The sequence below is a fragment of the Anolis sagrei genome, chromosome 10, assembly GCF_037176765.1.
Source record: "Anolis sagrei isolate rAnoSag1 chromosome 10, rAnoSag1.mat, whole genome shotgun sequence".
In the NCBI taxonomy this organism is placed as follows: Eukaryota; Metazoa; Chordata; class Lepidosauria; order Squamata; family Dactyloidae; genus Anolis; species Anolis sagrei.
Window position 1 is genome coordinate 17,653,726 of NC_090030.1, and position 17,404 is coordinate 17,671,129.

At 44.2% G+C, this 17,404-nt stretch overlaps 2 protein-coding genes across 3 annotated transcripts in view; one reads left to right on the forward strand and one right to left on the reverse strand.

The window, feature by feature from the left end:
* Positions 1–3,098: 3,098 nt before the first annotated feature.
* On the reverse strand, positions 3,099–13,443 carry PSMD10 (proteasome 26S subunit, non-ATPase 10). The gene is made up of 5 exons (XM_060756217.2): positions 13,285–13,443; positions 9,346–9,444; positions 7,707–7,853; positions 6,197–6,363; positions 3,099–4,034 (listed from the first exon to the last, which is right to left on the reverse strand). Exons 1-5 carry the CDS (start codon positions 13,405–13,407, stop codon positions 3,881–3,883), a joined length of 690 nt encoding a protein of 229 aa, XP_060612200.1. The 5' UTR covers positions 13,408–13,443; the 3' UTR covers positions 3,099–3,880.
* A 198-nt stretch (positions 13,444–13,641) lies between these two features.
* Positions 13,642–17,404, forward strand: part of ATG4A (autophagy related 4A cysteine peptidase) — a 30,242-nt gene continuing 26,479 nt past the window's right edge. For both annotated transcript variants that reach the window (XM_060756214.2, XM_060756215.2), the window contains exon 1: positions 13,642–13,757. In XM_060756214.2, coding sequence (XP_060612197.2) covers positions 13,748–13,757 — 10 coding nt within the window. In that variant the 5' untranslated portion in view covers positions 13,642–13,747. The remainder of the gene's footprint in view (positions 13,758–17,404) is intronic.

The window sequence follows — 17,404 nt, forward strand, 5'->3', positions numbered from 1 at the left end:
TCTCCTTATGCAATAGAGGTATGACTTCCCCATAACTTGAAGTCTGCTGTATTATGACTCCAGATTATTTTTTTTCGTATCAGGAGCAACTTGAGAAACTGCAAATCGCTTCTGGTGTTAGAGAATTGGCCGTCTGCAAGGACGCTGCCCAGGGGACGCCCAGATCTTTTGATGTTTTAACCTTCTTTTGTGGGAGGCTTTTCTCACGTCCCCGCATGGGGACCTGGAGCTGACAGAGGGAGCTCACCTGAACTCTCCTAGGTTCGAACCTCCAACCTGTCAATCTTCAGTCCTGGCGGCACAAGGGTTTAACCCACTGCACCACTGGGGTCTCATCCAGATTACATTGATGTGAATAGTTGCCACAAGTACTTTTGGCTTCTTTGGCATCCTTCATATAGTCGCCAAGAAAGGCATAAGGAATTGTGTTTGTTTTCCCTGTTCTGGTATGAATAGATTGAGATTAAGCCATGTATATGTTCATTTTTCCAAACGTGCCTTTGCAATGGTGTGGCCAACACTCTTCTGTGTCTCTGTACACTAAAAGAAAACTATAATTTTCCCTGCAAGTTGCTTTTATCTCTCTTACCAAAGGATCATACTACTCCCCTCTAGTACTGTTGGGTTTTATACAGAGACGAATGTAAGGAGGGGAACTACATTGATTGTTTTGCTACTTCAAAGTATAATAAATAATTACTAAAACCAAGATTTAAAGTGTCTTCACATGTATTAAACAACCAGATCTGGGCATAGCTAGACCCATCTTTAGAAGAAAGAGGGAATGCATCAGGGACATTTGGATCTTCTCTTTACTCATATTAAGTTCCATATATACTCACGTATAAGCCGACCCGAATATAAGCTGAGGTATCGAATTTTACCACCCCCCCCCCCCAAAAACCTGGGAAAACTTATTGACTTGAATATAAACTGAGGGTGGGAAATGCAGCAGCTACTGATATATTTCAAAATAAAGATAGATACCAATAAAATTACATTAATTGATGCATCAGTAGGTTAAATGTTTTTGAATATTTACTGTATTTCAAAGAAAAACAGGAAACCAGCTCTGTAAGTGGAAAAGTGGAGCCAACAAAAACAATATGGTATCAACACTACTTATTTACTTAGGCGATCCCTTGTAGTCCGAGGATGATGGTCCTCCAAGAGTGGTAACCTGGGGGTGGGTTCGTAGGTGGCTGTGGAGCCCTATTCTTGATTTGCATCTTCTCCTGCAGTGAGGGCACTGGTTTCCAGGTGGAAGTCGGTCCCGGTCGGGGTTGACTTGATGTGCCTTCCTCTTGGCACGTTGCTCTCTTTCGCCCTCCATTCGTGCCTCTTCAAATTCTACAGCACTGCTGGTCACAGCTGACGTCCACCTGGAGTGCTCAAGGGCCAGGTCTTCCCAGTTCTCAGTGTCTATGCCAGAGTTTTTAAGGTTGGCTTTGAGCCCATCTTTAAATCTCTTTTCCTGTCCTCCAACATTCCATTTTTGGTTATTGAGTAGAGCAACTGCTTAGGGAGACGGTGGTTGGGCATCCAGACATGGCCAGTCCAGTGGAGTTGATGAAGGAGGACCATTGCTTCAATGCTGGTGGTCTTCGCTTCTTCCAGCATGCTGACATTTGTCCACTTGTCTTCCCAAGAGATTTGCAGGATTTTCCGGAGGTAATGCTGATGGAATCATTCCAGGAGTAGCATGTGATGTCTGTAGGCAATCCACATCTCACTGGCGTATAGCAGGGTTGGGAGGACAATAGTTTTATAAACAAACACCGTGGTATCCCTATGGATGTCCCGGTCCTCAAACACTCCCTGCTTAATAATAATAATAATAAAAGCTGCACTCGCATAGCTCAGGCGGTGTTGTATTTCAGTGTCAATGTTGACTTTGGTGGAGAGGTGGCTGCTAAGTTAGCGGAAATAGTCAACATTTTCTCATGTTACACCAGCAAAATTACATTAATTGAGGCATTAGTAGGTTAAATGTTTTTGAATATTTACTGTATTTGAAAGAAAAACAGAAAACTAGCTCTGTCAGTGGAAAAGTAGAGTCAACAAAAACAATATGGTATCAACAATAATGTAATAATAATAATGAACTTCATTTGTATCTCGCCCTACATCCTGCATATCAGATATTTACATTATGATTCATAACATTAGCAAAATTACACTTGTGAAGTAGCAACAAAAATAATTTTATGGTTGGGGGTCACCACAACACGAGAAACTGTATTAAGGGTTTGCGGCAGGTTGAGAACCACTGCATTAAGAGAACAGAGACAAGAGCAATTGCTCAGCAGCTGAAAAAGGCTGAACTTCTGAGGCAACAAACAGCAGCTGAATGGGACGCTGCTTGTCAGACAGTGAAGCGGTTTAAGAGGCAAAGCATATTTTAGTCTAAGCAGCTTAGGATGAAACAGTCATGATCACCGTACTGGCTGCTTTGGTTCTCTGCCATAAAGAAGGAAGGTGGGGAGGGAGGCGGGGTAAAGTTGGGGAAGGTAATGTAGATAATACATCTGGTTTGTGAGGGTAAGTTTATTTCATTTTATTTTTTGTGTCAGGAGCGACTTGAGAAACTGCAAGTCGCTTCTGGTGTGAGAGAACTGGCTGCAAGGATGTTGCCCAGGGGATGCTCGGATGTTTTGATGTTTTTACCATCCTTGTGGGAGGCTTCCCTCATGTCCCCGCATGGGGAGTTGGAGCTGACAGGGGGAGCTGGAGCTGACAGGGGGAGCTCACTTGCACTCTCCTCGGATTCGAACCTCCAACCTGTCAGGCTTTAGTCCTGCTGGCACAAGGGTGAAACCCAGGGGTCCTCTCACCCTTCTCCACATCCCACGGGCCAGATAAATGCCCTCGGGGGGCTGGGTCCGGCCTGCGGGCCGTAGTTTGAGGACCCCTTGTTTATACCCATTGCACCACTGGGGGCTTCTTTGTGGGAAATTGAAACTGCAGTTAACAGACTGTGGGCACCATGTGTGGCCACAAGGGGGCAGATGGAAGCTGAGGCAGATATATACAGGAGGTTTGAGTGGGAAAACTTTAGAACTGTCTTTTTAGGATCGTGGAAAGAAGGAATAGACCACTTGTCTTCAGCGTTTTATTGTTGTGAGCTTGATTTTAACTCCAAGATCTTCCTGACAGCAACAAATCACTCTGGCTTTAAAGCATTAACACACTCTTTTCAAAACCATTGAGACGGTGAGCTTGGAAGGTAGCGAAGAGGCGCCAATACAAGTTTGGAAAACAGCTGATCCCAACAACTGAAATTCACATTGTATCCCAAAGCTAGGCCTTCCCCACCAAAAACAAGCAGAAAGGAGAGGAATATCTTTTGAAATAAATGGTCCACTGAAGTTGCTTCTCATGACAGACCTTAACCCTTAGGCTGCCATAGCAAATTACTAGGAAGTAAAGCTTGTACTTCAAGCCATTTTACTAGGCCTGTCGTTGCTTTAGATGAGTTAAACCCCTGATAATGTCCTATATAAGGCATAGAGCAGACACGATTGTTGCAGAGGATGTGTTTATGACAAGAGGCTCCATAGTCTTTGAAGAAGGCAGCAATGCTGGGAGTTTGAGTCCCAAAATATCTGGAGAATCACACAGTTGTAAGACAGCGATCTGTCGTGGAGCAAAATTAATAGCCTCGAAATGGAAATACAGTTGCCAAGGGTTTATCTTCTTTGGAAAAACAGGGCTTTAACTCCATGCTGCCACAAGTACAGATATATGTTTAAAAGTGTCCATAAATGTACAAATAAAAAGAGTTAGATAATCAACAACAACAAAAATTCAAGTTGTGATAGATAAAGTCAATCCCAAGCCAAAACCAACCCCGTGAAAAGTCTTCAGCTTGCTGCGATGGCTAACCCTCAGCAAGCCTCCTCAGGATGGATCCCAGGCCGCCTTTGGCAACTTGAAGGGGGGTCTTTTCTTCTTTGTTTTCAATATAGATACTTGCACCCTGGGACACCAAAAGCTTGGCTTCATCCACTCTCTCTTCATCGCAAGCTAAATGGCTGAAAAACAAAACCAAGAAACAATCAGGGCCAGCTAACACATCCCAATGAAGGATTCCCCTCCCCAGGCAGAAAGGAGCCACGTCTTGAAGCTCCAAGACTTTGAATTGCTAATGCAACATTCACACTTGCCTCCAACAGACAAGAGTTCTTTCTTCCATCCTGGACATTCCACCAAAATATAAACCTCACCTGCCTAGTTTCCAACAGACCTCACAACCTCTGAGTATGTCTGAGGGGAAACATCAGGACAGAATGCTTCTGGAACATGGCCATAATAATAATAATAATAATCATCATCATCATCATCATCTTTATTTAATACCCCGCCACCATCTCCCCAATGGGGACTCGGGGCGGCTTACATGAGGCCAAGCCCAACAGTATATTACAATAAAGTAAAACCAAAACACAATAATAACAACACAGTAAAATACATGCAACATATGAGTACAAAAACGATAAAGCAAAATCATACACAGTAAAATAAAATAAAATAACATAACAATGAGTGGGTCGCATGTGCAAAATAAAAACTAAGATACTAAAAATACTAAAATCAAGATGAGACAGGGATGGAGCAGATTGTTTGTAGGGGAAAAACTCATAAGGAACGGGGTCATAAATATAGACCTTCATACAGGTGGGGAAATATACTCTGGGGACAAAAAATGTTGAGGGGGAGCAACTGTGTATGATAATATTCCTACTCTCCAAAAGCATAATAAGCGATAATATGGCTACTCTCCATACAGCCCAGAAAACCCGATAATTTATAGTTTGCCTGTTGTGAGCTTAGAAGATTAAATCACTATGTGAATTAATAACTTCAAATTGAAAACAAAAGAAAAGCAGCGCTTTTTGCCATTTCTGAGTTCCCTTCTCACTTCTTTTTAAAAATTTCAAAAGGGGGGGGGGGACCAGTTGGGGACCCCTCCCCCCAGCATCAACTGCCGCTCTGGGCCAAAGTGAAGAGAGAGGGGGCCAGGGGACATTTCCACCTTGTCTCCTGTGCTATACTAATAATATAATATAATATATTGTATATACATATAATATTTATAATATTATAATGTAATAAAATATAATACTAATAATAATATATTATAATTATATATTTTATATTACATGTAATATTACTAATAATATTACAATATAATGGTATAGTACAATATAGTGATATATAATACTGATACTGTACTATGCTAATAATATAATATATTGTATGTGTATGTGTGTGTATATATATATATATATATATCTTGTAAGCTGCTCTGAGTCCCCTTCGGGCATATAAATGTCGTAAGTAAGTAAATAAATAACCCTTTCTCTCTCAATCTCTTTCTATATACATTACTTGTTGGATACTGCTGTCCTTTTATACAACTGGGAGTGAGAAACCTTTGCAGATCCACAGTAAAGTGACCAAGACCCACTGACCAGAATCTACTTGATGTCAATTGTTAGACTTCTGTTAAAAGTTGACCACAGAGTCATGTTCGAGATCCTAGAGATGCCTACAGAAACTATATAAACCAAATGTGTAATAATAATGATTTATTTATTTATCGTGTCATCAGCAACCATTGTATTACAATTCTAACAGCAAAACAAACACAGAGATTAAAAGGAAAAGAAAAAAAAGAAGAAAAAAAAACCACACAGATTTTGTAAATTTGGTTAAATGTCCTTTGACCAGTATCTGGCCACTTGGAGTGCCTCTGGGGTTGCCGCAAGAAGGTCCTCCATCGTGCATGTGGCAGGGCTCAGGGTGCATTGCAGCAGGTGGTCAGTGGTTTGTTCTTCTCCACACTCGCATGCCGAGGATTCCACCCTGTAGCCCCATTTCTTAAGATTGGCTCTGCATCTCGTGGTGCCAGAGCGCAATCTGTTCAGCGCCTTCCAAGTCACCCAGTCTTCTGAGTGCCCAGGGGGGAGTCTCTCATCTGGTATCACCCATGAATTGAGGTGCTGGGTTTGGGCCTGCCACTTTTGGACTCTCGCTTGCTGGGGTGTTCCAGCGAGTGTCTCTGTAGATCTAAGAAAACTATGTCTTGATTTAAGTCGTTGACGTGCTGGCTGATACCCAAACAGGGGATGAGCTGGAGATGTCTCTGCCTTAATCCACAAACACAGAGGGCAGACTGTATATCAGTTCTTACAGGGCTGTGTTTCCTTCGGAATCCTGCAGATTGGCAGATGCTTTGTGCTTCAAAAGGATCTGTATCATCTTCAGGTTCCCTTTGGAGGCCGCTCTGTGCAACGGAGTGGAGCCCATGTGATCTTTTGCATCCGGATTGGCGTTGTTCTCTAGCAGCATGAGTGCAATCTAATAAAGAAGGGAAGGGAAAGCTCAGACAACTGGCCCTGCTTTGTGTGAAGCAGCATCCACCATTCTTTCAGGTTTGGCGCTTCTTCCATGGAAAAAAAGGGGGGCATGTAATCTTTTGTTTACATGATTACAACTATCCCAAGAAAGACTTGAATATGTTTGAAGGATGGTTAAATCATCTATATAAATTAAAATGTAATGTTTGTTTGTGGGATTAACATAACTCAAAAACCACTGGACAAACTGGGAGGGGAGGGAGGGGAGAAGGAAGAAAGCAAGGGAAGGAGGAAGCAAGGAAGGAGAGAAAGAAGGAGAGAAGAGAGGGAGCAAGGGAGGGAAGGAAGGAAGGAAGAAGGAAAGAAAAAAGGAGGGAAAGAAGGAAAGAGAAAAGGAAGCATGGAAACAAAAAGCAAAGGAAGGAAGGAAAGAGGTAGAAAAGGAAGAAAGGAGAGAAGGAAAGGAAGAGGGAGCGAAGGAAGGAGGGAAAGAAGGAGAGAAAGAGGGAGGGAAAGAAAGAGAGACGGAAGGATGGAAGCAAAAAGTGAAAGAAGGAAGGGAAGAAGTAGAGAAGGTAGAAGAGAAAGTAGATGGAAAAGAAAAAGGGAAAGAAGGAAGGAAAGAGGTAGAGAAGGAAGAAGAGAAAGAAGAAGAAAAAAGGGGGAAGGAAGGAAAGAAGTAGGGAAGGAAGGAAGGAGAGAAGGAAAGAAAAAAGGAAAAGAAGGAGGAAAAGGAGAGAAAGAGGGAGAGAAAGAAGGATGGAAGCAAAAAGTGAAAGAAGGAAGGAAAGAGGTAGAGAAGGAAGAAGAGAAAGAAGAAAAAGGGGGGAAGGAAGGAAAGAGGTAGAGAAGAAAGGAAGGAGAGAAGGAAAGAAAAAAGGAAAGGAAGGAAAGAAAGAGGGAGCGAAGGAAGGAATGAAAGAAGGAGAGGAAGAGGGAGGGAAGGGAAGAAGGAAAGAGAGAAAGAAGAATGGAAGCAAAAAGCGAAAGAAGGAAGGAAAGAGGTAGAGAAGGCAGAAGAGAAAGAGAAAGAGAAAGAGAAAGAGAAGGAAAAGAAAAGGGAAGGAAGGAAGGAAGGAAGGAAGGAAGGAAGGAAGGAAGGAAGGAAGGAAGGAAGGAAGGAAAGAGGGAGTGAAGGAAGGAGAGAAAGATGGAGGGAAGGTTGGCCACAGCAATGTGTGGTGGGTACAGCTAGTATATACCACATAATCAGATAATACGATTAAGAGCACAAGGGAATGTTACAACTTGACTTCATCCAGAAAAGCCAGGCAACAGCTTCAGGCAGCAACGATGTATGGCTAGCCATGGCTTTAACCAAAGGGAAGGGAAGGCCCCACTTGCCTCCTGTTTGTTTTTGGAAGCAGCGTAATGCAGCGGTGTGCAACCGTTTTGATTGACGGCATTGACCTGAGCCCCTTTCTTCAGGAGGGTTTTCACAATCTCCTCTCGGCCCGCCGAAGCAGCGATGTGCAGAGGGCTCCATCCGGCCTGAAAGACCAGAGGGACACAAAACCATTCAGAACAGTGTTGCAGGAAAAGGCTATGGCATACGGTAATCGGATGTTACAGGTATTAATATATAGGGAAACAGAGTCATGAACAAGTCAGTACATCTCGGTCAACAGATGTACAGTCTCAAAGGCCAATACATTATTTAATAGGTGAATTGTTTTGATAATGTATGACTTCACTGACATATTGCTATAATCATATTGATAACTTTGAGAGGGAAATAATAACAAAACTTAGATTGGAAAAAGAGAAGTTGGCATCAAGGAGCAGGTTGCTTCCTCCAACAATAATGGCTGTCAGGCTGGCCTAAAATTTCTGTGTTCTCAAATAATATTCTGTGTCCAGGCTGGTGCATCAAGTGTTTACCTCTATGCAGATACCCTCACTGATTGACTTTGCAGCTTCATGGCTACTCAATGCTGTTCAAGCTTGCTAACTGCAACATTCACACTTGCTTTAAACAGGCAACAGGCAACAGGACCTCTGAAGATGCCAATATTTATTTATTTACTTTGCTTCTATACCGCTGTATCTCAAGCCCGAAGGCGACTCACGGCGGTTCACAAACAGTAAAAACAGTAGAAACAGCAGTGGTTCCATACAACATATAACAATTGACTTTACACATTATCCATAAATTACCAATAAGCAATTACAATGCACAATTATTACAAAAAACAACCGTACCCAATCTTCTCATCATCCAAGCGTAGTCCAGGTTCGTCGTCCATTGTTCCATTCCTATGTTCCATTACCAGATTGCACTAAATTACTCAAACGCCTGCACAAACATCCAGGTCTTCACCTTTTTGTGGAATACCATTAGAGATGGTGCTAGTCTAATGTCCGTAGGAAGGGCGTTCCACAGCCGAGGAGCCACCACCGAGAAGGCCCTATCTCTCGTCCCCGCCAGCCGAGCTTGAGAAGCAGGCGGGATCTCAAACTCCTGGTGGGTTCATAGGCAGAGATGCGGTCAGAGAGGTAGCTTGGGCCGGAACCGTTTAGGGCTTTAAAGGCCAACGCCAGCACTTTGAATTCAGCCCGGTAGCAGATCGGTAGCCAGTGGAGTTGGCGCAACAGGGGGGTTGTATGCTCCCTGCGCTCCGCTCCTGTTAAAATCATGGCTGCCGAGCGTTGGACTAGTTGGAGCTTCCGAGCTGTCTTCAAAGGCAACCCCACGTAGAGAGCGTTGCAGTAGTCTAAACGGGATGTAACCAATAGCCACAGATGTGGGCAAATGTAAGGCGAAAATGCCGCTGGAATATGGCCATACAGCCCAACCCAGTGATTCCAGCCATGAATCATGTTACACCACAAAAATTGGTTTTAAAATTCATAATAATAATGAATTAAATAACAATAATGCCAGCAGCACCAGAAAATGCAGAGGCCTGAGGTCAGCCATGTAAACAGGGCTCTGCTAAAACAGCTTTCGTTCAAATCCTGATACAAAAAAGACAGGCCTTACATCATCCTTGTCGTTCACAGGGGCTCCCAGGCTCAGCAAGAGGTCGACAATGTCCGGATGCCCAGCGGAGCAGGCCCAGTGCAGGGCTGTCCTGTTATCCTATAGGGAAAACACGAAGTAACATTAGTGTGCTGTCGCATGCTGGGCCTGTGCATAAGACTGTAGACAGGACATAAATTCTGTGTGCCCAACGGGACGCCGGGGCTGCCTCAGATTAAAGGCCTTTGGATTTTCTTAAAACAGAGTCTTTAGATTGCTTAAAGGTTCAACAAAGTTCTTTATTAATGAAAGCAAACAGGTACTTTAAGGCTTTCTTAGCAGTCTATTGGCTCTCTCTCAAGCTTGTCCACAGGGAACAGGCACTATCTTCTTAACTGTAACTAATGGGGAAATCCTTAACTTCTAATCTGGGCAGTCTGTCTTTCCCTCTGTTGGCATGGAGCCCCTGCACCCGGTACCAATTGCTTCTGGCTTCCGCGAGTGACCCTTACCAAGCAGAGCTTTGTAGACTTCCAGGGGGAAAGAACTCAGGTTTCCGTGATGGCTGACTGAAGTCCTTCAGCAAAGGAGATGTAGGGCTGTGTAACCCCAGCCAAGCTGCAGGCTGTATATCTCCCCAGCCAAGCCATAGAAGATGAAGCTTTCTACAGGAGCTCTTGGTTTTATGTCCTGTGTGCAGGGGTGGCTCGTCCATTACGCGAAGTAAGCAGTCGCAGAACACTTTTTTTTGCCAGGGGCACAGAGGCGCCTCTGTAAATGCCCCTCAACTGCCACTTGAGGAGCGTCCCCTCAGCTCACAACAGTCCTAGCAGTCCGGGGGGAGCCTTGGCTTTCTTGCCTCGCTGCCGGGCGATCCTCTTCCCAAAGGGGCCAGGCCCTTGAGCCTCGCCTAGCCCCTCTCGTTCCTGCTCCACCCGGCCACCGGGTGCACGAGCAGAGCTGGCGCTCAATCGTTCTCAGCGTTTGATCCCTTCCCCATGACCGTCTCCCTTTCCCGATCCCCCGGCACTCCACCCACCTCCTCTCCTCTCCCCAATCCGCGGGTGGGCCAAGGGGCGGAGCCGCCGCGCCTAGCCAGCTTCAGGTCCGGAGGCGTGTCTGAAGACCCCAGCGTGCGCACGAAAAGTCACCTCTTCTCCTGACTTTCTCTTCAGCCATTGGGACCGAGAGAGAGAGAGAGAGAGCCCCTCCGGCTGGAGATATCTCCTACCTCCGCTCCCTCCTTTGTTTTTGCGCCTACCTTCAGGAAAGGTGGGCATCTCCACCTCTGTCTGTCTGTCTGTCTGTCTGTCTCTCTCTCTCAGTCCCGATGGCTGAGGAGAAAGTCAGGAGAAGAGGTGACTTTTGGTGCACACGCCGGGGTCTTCTGGCACGCCTCCGGACCCAAAGCGGGCCAGGCAAGGGAGCAAGTGCGGCAAGTGTAGTTACTGGGATGTATAGTTCACCTACAATCAAAGAGCATTCTGAACTCCACCAATGATGGAATTGAACCAAATATGGCACACAGAACTCCCATGACAAACAGAAAATATATATCAATGATTGGTTGGGGGAGGGGGCACCAAAATACTGTTTGCTTACCGTTGAAAATTACCTAGGGCCGCCTCTGCCTGTGTGAAAGGCTTCTCTGTGTGGACTGAACTCAAAATGGCACCTATTCCCTCTAAAATAGTGGTTCTCAACCTTGCTAATGCCGTGACCCCTTAATGCAGTTCCATATGTTGTGGTGACCCCCAACCATAATATTGTTTTTGTTGCTACTTGATACCTGTCATTTTAGTACTGTTATAAATCGTAATGTAAATATCCGATATGCAGGATATATTTTCATTCACTGGACCAAATTGAGCACAAATACCCAATATGCCCAAATGTGAATGCTAGTGGGGTTGGGGGGGAGGAGGATTGATTTTGTAATTTGGGAGTTGTAGTTGCTGGGATTTATAGTTCACCTATAATCAAAAAGCATTCTGAACTCCACCAGTGATGGATTTAAACCGAACTTGGCACAAAGAACTCCCATGACCAACAGAAAACACTGGAAGGGTTTGGTGGGCATTGACCTTGAGTTTGGGAGTTGTAGTTCACCTATATCCAGAGGAGCACTGTGGATTTATGCAATGATGGATCTGGACCAAACTTGGCACGAATACTCAGTATGCCCCTGTGAACACTGGGAGAGTCTGGGGAAAATAGACCTTGACATTTGGGAGTTGTAGTTGTTGGGATTTATAGTTCACCTATAATCAAAGAGCATTCTGAACTCGACCAACAATATTTATTTATTTACTTTACTTCTATACCGCTGTTCTCAGCCCGGAGGCGACTCACGGCGGTTCACAAGACACAGGACATAGCAAAATTCAACACCAATATAAAGCAGTTAATAACCTAATCTAATACACAATTAATACACAATTACTATAATAACCATTCACTAAGGTCTCATCACTAAAAACATGATCCAGATTCGTCATCCATTGTTCAATTCCTATGTCATTACCAGTCATTGCACAATTATTCGAACGCCTGCTGAAATAACCAGGTCTTTACTTTCTTGCGGAATGCCATTAGAGATGGTGCTAACCTAATATCTGTGGGAAGGGCGTTCCACAGCCGGGGAGCCACCACCGAGAAGGCCCTATCTCTCGTCCCCGCCAGCCGTGCTTGTGACGCTGGCGGGATCAAGAGCAGGGCCTCCCCGGAAGATCTCAAAGTCCTGGTAGGTTCATAGGCCGAGATGCAGTCAGAAAGGTAGCTTGGGCCGGAACCGTTTAGGGCTTTAAAGGTCAATGCCAGCACTTTGAATTGAGCCCGGTAGCAAGTCGGTAGCCAGTGGAGCTGGCGCAACAGGGGGGTTGTATGCTCCCTGCGACCCGCTCCTGTTAGAATCATGGCTGCTGAACGCTGGACTAGTTGAAGCTTCCGAGCTGTCTACAAAGGCAACCCCGCGTAGAGAGCGTTGCAGTAATCTAGGCGGGATGTAACCAGAGTGTGGACTACCATGGCCAAGTCAGACTTCCCAAGGTACGGGCGCAGCTGGCGCATGAGCTTTAACTGTGCAAATGCTCCCCTGGTCACCGCCGAAACCTGAGGTTCCAGGCTCAGCGATGAGTCCAGGGTCACACCCAAGCTGCGAACCTGCGTCTTCAGGGGGAGTGCGGTCCCGTCCAACACAGGCTGTAACCCTATGCCCTGTTCGGCCTTGCGACTGACCAGGAGTGCCTCTGTCTTGTCTGGATTCAATTTCAATTTGTTCGCCCTCATCCAGACCGTTACAGTGGCCAAGCACCGGTTCAGGACCTCGACAGCCCCCTTAGTAGCAGGTGGAAAGGAGTGACAGAGTTGGACATCATCTGCGTACCGATGGCACCGCACCCCGAAACTCCGGATGATCTCTCCCAGCGGCTTCATGTACATGTTAAACAACATGGGAGACAGAATTGAGCCCTGTGGAACCCCACAAGACAACGGTGTGAGGTTGATCAGGTGTCTCCCAATAACACCTTCTGGGAACGGCCCTCTAGGAATGACCAGAGCCACCGTAAAACAGTGCCTCCAAGTCCCATCCCCGCGATTGGGTCAAATTTCCCACACAGAATCCCAATGACCACCAGAAAATACTATGTTTTCCGATGGTCTTAGGCGACCCCTTTGACACCCCCTAAGGGGTCCCGACCCCCAGGTTGAGAAACACTGATCTAAAACCCAAAAAGGGGGCGGGACCAGGGAACCTAACTATAATTGACAGGTGGCTTGCCCTATGATTGCAGCCAAAAGAAGCCACCTATCTGCAGAGTCCCTGAAACTTAGGACTATAACAAACATTCAATGCAAAGCACACAAAATGGGAGCTCCTAGTGCAGTTGTCCCTGCACAATGAGCAGTGCAGTTTTGTTTCCAGGCCTCATTGTCTCTAAGGCCACTGACGGGACCCACCTGGTCGACTCTGGTGGCCAGGCTCCGGTTGCTTCCCAGCCGCTCCTTCAGCTCCTCCAGGCGGCCCAAATAGGCCAAATTGCACACCTCCACGTTGGAGACCGAGCCACCCTCGTCCTCCATCTTTGACAACACGGTAGCCACGCCCCCCAAAATGGCGTCCCTTTGCGCCGCAGCCAATCCACTTCCACCGCTCCTCCGCCGCAGCCAATCCCCTCCCTCAACTCCTCTTGCGCCGCAGCCAATCCACTACGCCGTTCCACCGACGCCTAGTGCCTGACGGGAGTCGTAGTTCTGGCGGGAGACGCGTAGAGGGCGTAGGCGGGCGCAGGGACTACGTTGCCCAGCGTGCCTCGCGGAAGCAGAGCCTGCCGTCGTGTTGTTTTCTGCGGGGAGAAGGAGGAAGAGGAGGAGACGGCGGAGAGGGAGAGGATGGTGGCTGTGGCGGCCGCCTCAGGGGAGGATGGAGTGCGGTGAGTTCCCCTATGGAACCTGGGAGAACAGTCCCTCTGGCCCCTTCCACAAGCCCGCATTTTCCTGCTTTGAACCGGAATATATGGCAGTGTGGACTCAGATAACCCGGTCCTTAGCAGATATTGTGGGATTTTCTGCCTTGATATTCTGGATTGTAGGATTACGCGGAAAGGAGACAAAAAGCGAGGTATAAATCAACATAATAATGTTTGTCTTGGGTCCCTTCCACACAGCTGTCTAAAATCCTACATTACCTTCTTTGAACTGGATTATATGGCAGTGTGGACTCAGGCGCTATATCCCAGATTTTCTGCTTTAAACCGGATTATATAAGTCCACACTGCCAGATAATCTGGGAGAAACAGAAAACCTGGGATATAGGGCCTGTCTGTAAGGGCCCTCAGATAACTTAGGCCCCTTCCACACAGCTGCATAAAATCCACAGTGAACTGGATTATGTGGCAGTGTGGACTCATATAATCCGGTTTGAACTGTATTATCTGAGTCCACACTGCCAGATAATCTGGGATAGACAAAAAACCTGAGATATAGGGCCTGTCTGGAAGGACCCTCAGATAATTTAGGCCCCTTCCACACAGCTGCATTGAACTGGATTACGTGTCAGTGTGGATTCAGATAATACAGTTGAAAGCAGTTAATGTGGATTATCCGCCTTAATATTCTGGGTTATATGGCTGTGTGGAAGGGCCCTTGATCATCCAAGTTTTGTTTTGTCATTTGCGTATGAGTATATTCGCTCCATGCAGTTATGCTGGCCAGATGACCTTGGAGGCATCTATGGATATTATTATCTATGGATATTATTATTATCATCATTATTATTATGTGTATTCATACCCTGCTTTCAGGAGACTCAGGAAACCATGTAACCATGATTAGTATTACATTGTATTATTACTGTTATTACACATTATTATTATTATTATTATTATTATTATTATATTATTGTATTATTATTATTGTATTATTATTGTATTATTATTGTATTATTATTGTATTATTATTATTATTATTACACATTATTATTATTATTATTATTATGTGTATTCATACCCTGCTTTCAGGAGACTCAGGAAACCATGTAACCATGATTAGTATTACATTGTATTATTACTGTTATTACACATTATTATTATTATTATTATTATTATGTGTATTCATATCATGCTTTCAGGAGACTCAGGAAACCATGTAACCATCACTGGATTTAATGCCAGGGGAAAACCTTTACTTTTACCTTACTATATTTATACCCCAATCTTTTGTGGTAACCAGACCTCATTTCACAAACAAGTCCAATATCAATGTGTTGTCGAAGGATTTCATGGCCGGAATCATTGGGTTGCTGTGAGATCAGCCTCTGAGGATGCATGCCATAGATGTGGGCGAAACATGAGTAGAGAATGCTTCTGGAACATGGCTATACAGCCTGGAATACTCACAGCAACCCAAAGGGTACTCAATTTTAAAATATACAAATACACAAACATTAATACAGAATTAAACACAAACAACACTTTATTAAAAAATCTCCACTAAAAACTATCAAAACATTTTCGAAAGCTAGAAGAACTGTCCTTTTTAAAAGAATTTAAACACAATAGACCCGGTTTCCTTCAAGACAGTTCCAGAGGGAGGCAAGCCCCAAGTATTGCGTACTCTGCATTGTTTTATGAATCTTAGCTGCAAAGAAAGGGAGCTTCACAACCATTTTCATTATATACATGTTTTAATAATATAGATTAATATAATTATCAGTCTTTATAGTACAATCCCAGACTATTAAAAGACAAGATAGCCATAATATGAAACAGAATAGAATACTGTCTGTCTATATATTTATATGCCTTCATACATATGCATATGTGTCAGACTACAAGAAAAATATATATGCATATTTATGCACATAATACAAAAACGTGAATGCACATACACACACAATACTCTATTGGCTGTCTTGTACATATACAGAGACAAAAGACTACAATAAAGATATATGCATACACGCCCACACACAGTAGAAAAGCTAAACTATATATACATCCATGCATGTGTGTGTATGTATATCTACCTATATATATATACACACACACATACACACACACACTTAGGCGATCCCTTGTTGTCCGAGCATGATGGCCTTCCAAGCATTTTATTTTTATTGGAAGATGCCTCTGTGTGAGGTTTTTTTTAAAATGTGTGGAGGTTGGTGCACATACAATCAACACACAGTCTTGACAGAGTGAGAGTCCCAACCAGTAGCATGGTTAACATGACGATGATGGCTTCTCAATCTGTTGCAGCCTTACTCCACGTTCACAGCTTTTGCAACATGTACAGTGTTATCTTCCGCCTAATCCACTGTTGAGTGTGTGTTTGTGTATACACACACACACATATATTTACATATATATATATACATACACACATTATAGAAAAGTCAAAATATATACATATATACATACGTGTGTATATGAGACTACAGCACAAACAGATGTACCGACATCTAGAAAAGATACACAAACTTATATATACATACTCATACATATGGGACTACGATAAAGATATGTATGTATTCATTTTTTATGACATTTATATGCCGCCCTTCTCAACCCGAAGGGGACTCAAAGCGGCTTACAAGATATATGTTGCGCCAACTCCACTGGCTGCCGACTTGCTACTGGGCTCAATTCAAAGTGCTGGTGTTGACCTTTAAAGCCCTAAACGGTTCCAGCCCAAGCTACCTTTCCGACCGCATCTCGGCCTATGAACCCACCAGGACTTTGAGATCTTCTGGGGAGACCCTGCTCTTGATCCCGCCAGCTTCACAAGCACGGCTGGCGGGGACGAGAGACAGGGCCTTCTCGGTGGTGGCCCCCCGGCTGTGGAACGCCCTTCCCACAGATATTAGATTAGCACCATCTCTAATGGTATTCCGCAAAAAAGTAAAGACCTGGTTATTTGTGCAGGCGTTCGAATAATTAGTGCAAGACTGGTAATGACATAGGAATGGAACAATGGATGACGAATTTGGATCATGTTTTTTAGTGACGAGACGCTAGTGAATGGTTATCATAATAATTGTGTATTAATTGTGTATTAGATTAGGGTATTGATTGTTTATATTGGTGTTTGAATTCTGCTGTGTCCTGTGTCTTGTGAACCGCTGTGAGTCGCCTTCGGGCTGAGAACAGCGGTATAGAAGCAAAGTAAATAAATAAATAAATAAATAAAATATATGTATGTATGTATATATGTGTATATACATACAATATATTATATTATTAGCATAGTACAATATCAGAATTATATATTACTATGTTGTATTATACCGTTATTGCATTTTGATATGTACACATAAATGTAGGAGAGACACAACAATTGTGGAGACTAAATGTGTGTGACTCTGAAAATTCAAATCTAGAATCTTGGCTGGAGCTACCGTATGCCACATATTTCTGTCTTTTGTTCATTTTCAACGGCTAATGCATGGGTAGTTTTAGATATACTAGGGAGCTATCCCTATTAAAGACATCTCACCCATTTGGATGTGATAACTCCCAAACAACTGCAAAATTAAAAAAAATACAATTCTCCGGGACTCATATTTAAAAGTGAGCATTTA

Bases quoted from the DNA above. Each gene is read 5' to 3' on its own strand.
- PSMD10 (XM_060756217.2), bottom strand. From the start codon at position 13,407: ATGGAGGACGAGGGTGGCTCGGTCTCCAACGTGGAGGTGTGCAATTTG. The intron at 7,854-9,345 runs GTAAGGCCTGTC...CTGGTCTTTCAG, and splicing joins CTGTGAACGACAAGGATGAT to GCCGGATGGAGCCCTCTGCA. The intron at 4,035-6,196 runs GTAAGAACTGAT...TTTGTTTTTCAG, and splicing joins TCCGAAGGAAACACAGCCCT to CCATTTAGCTTGCGATGAAG.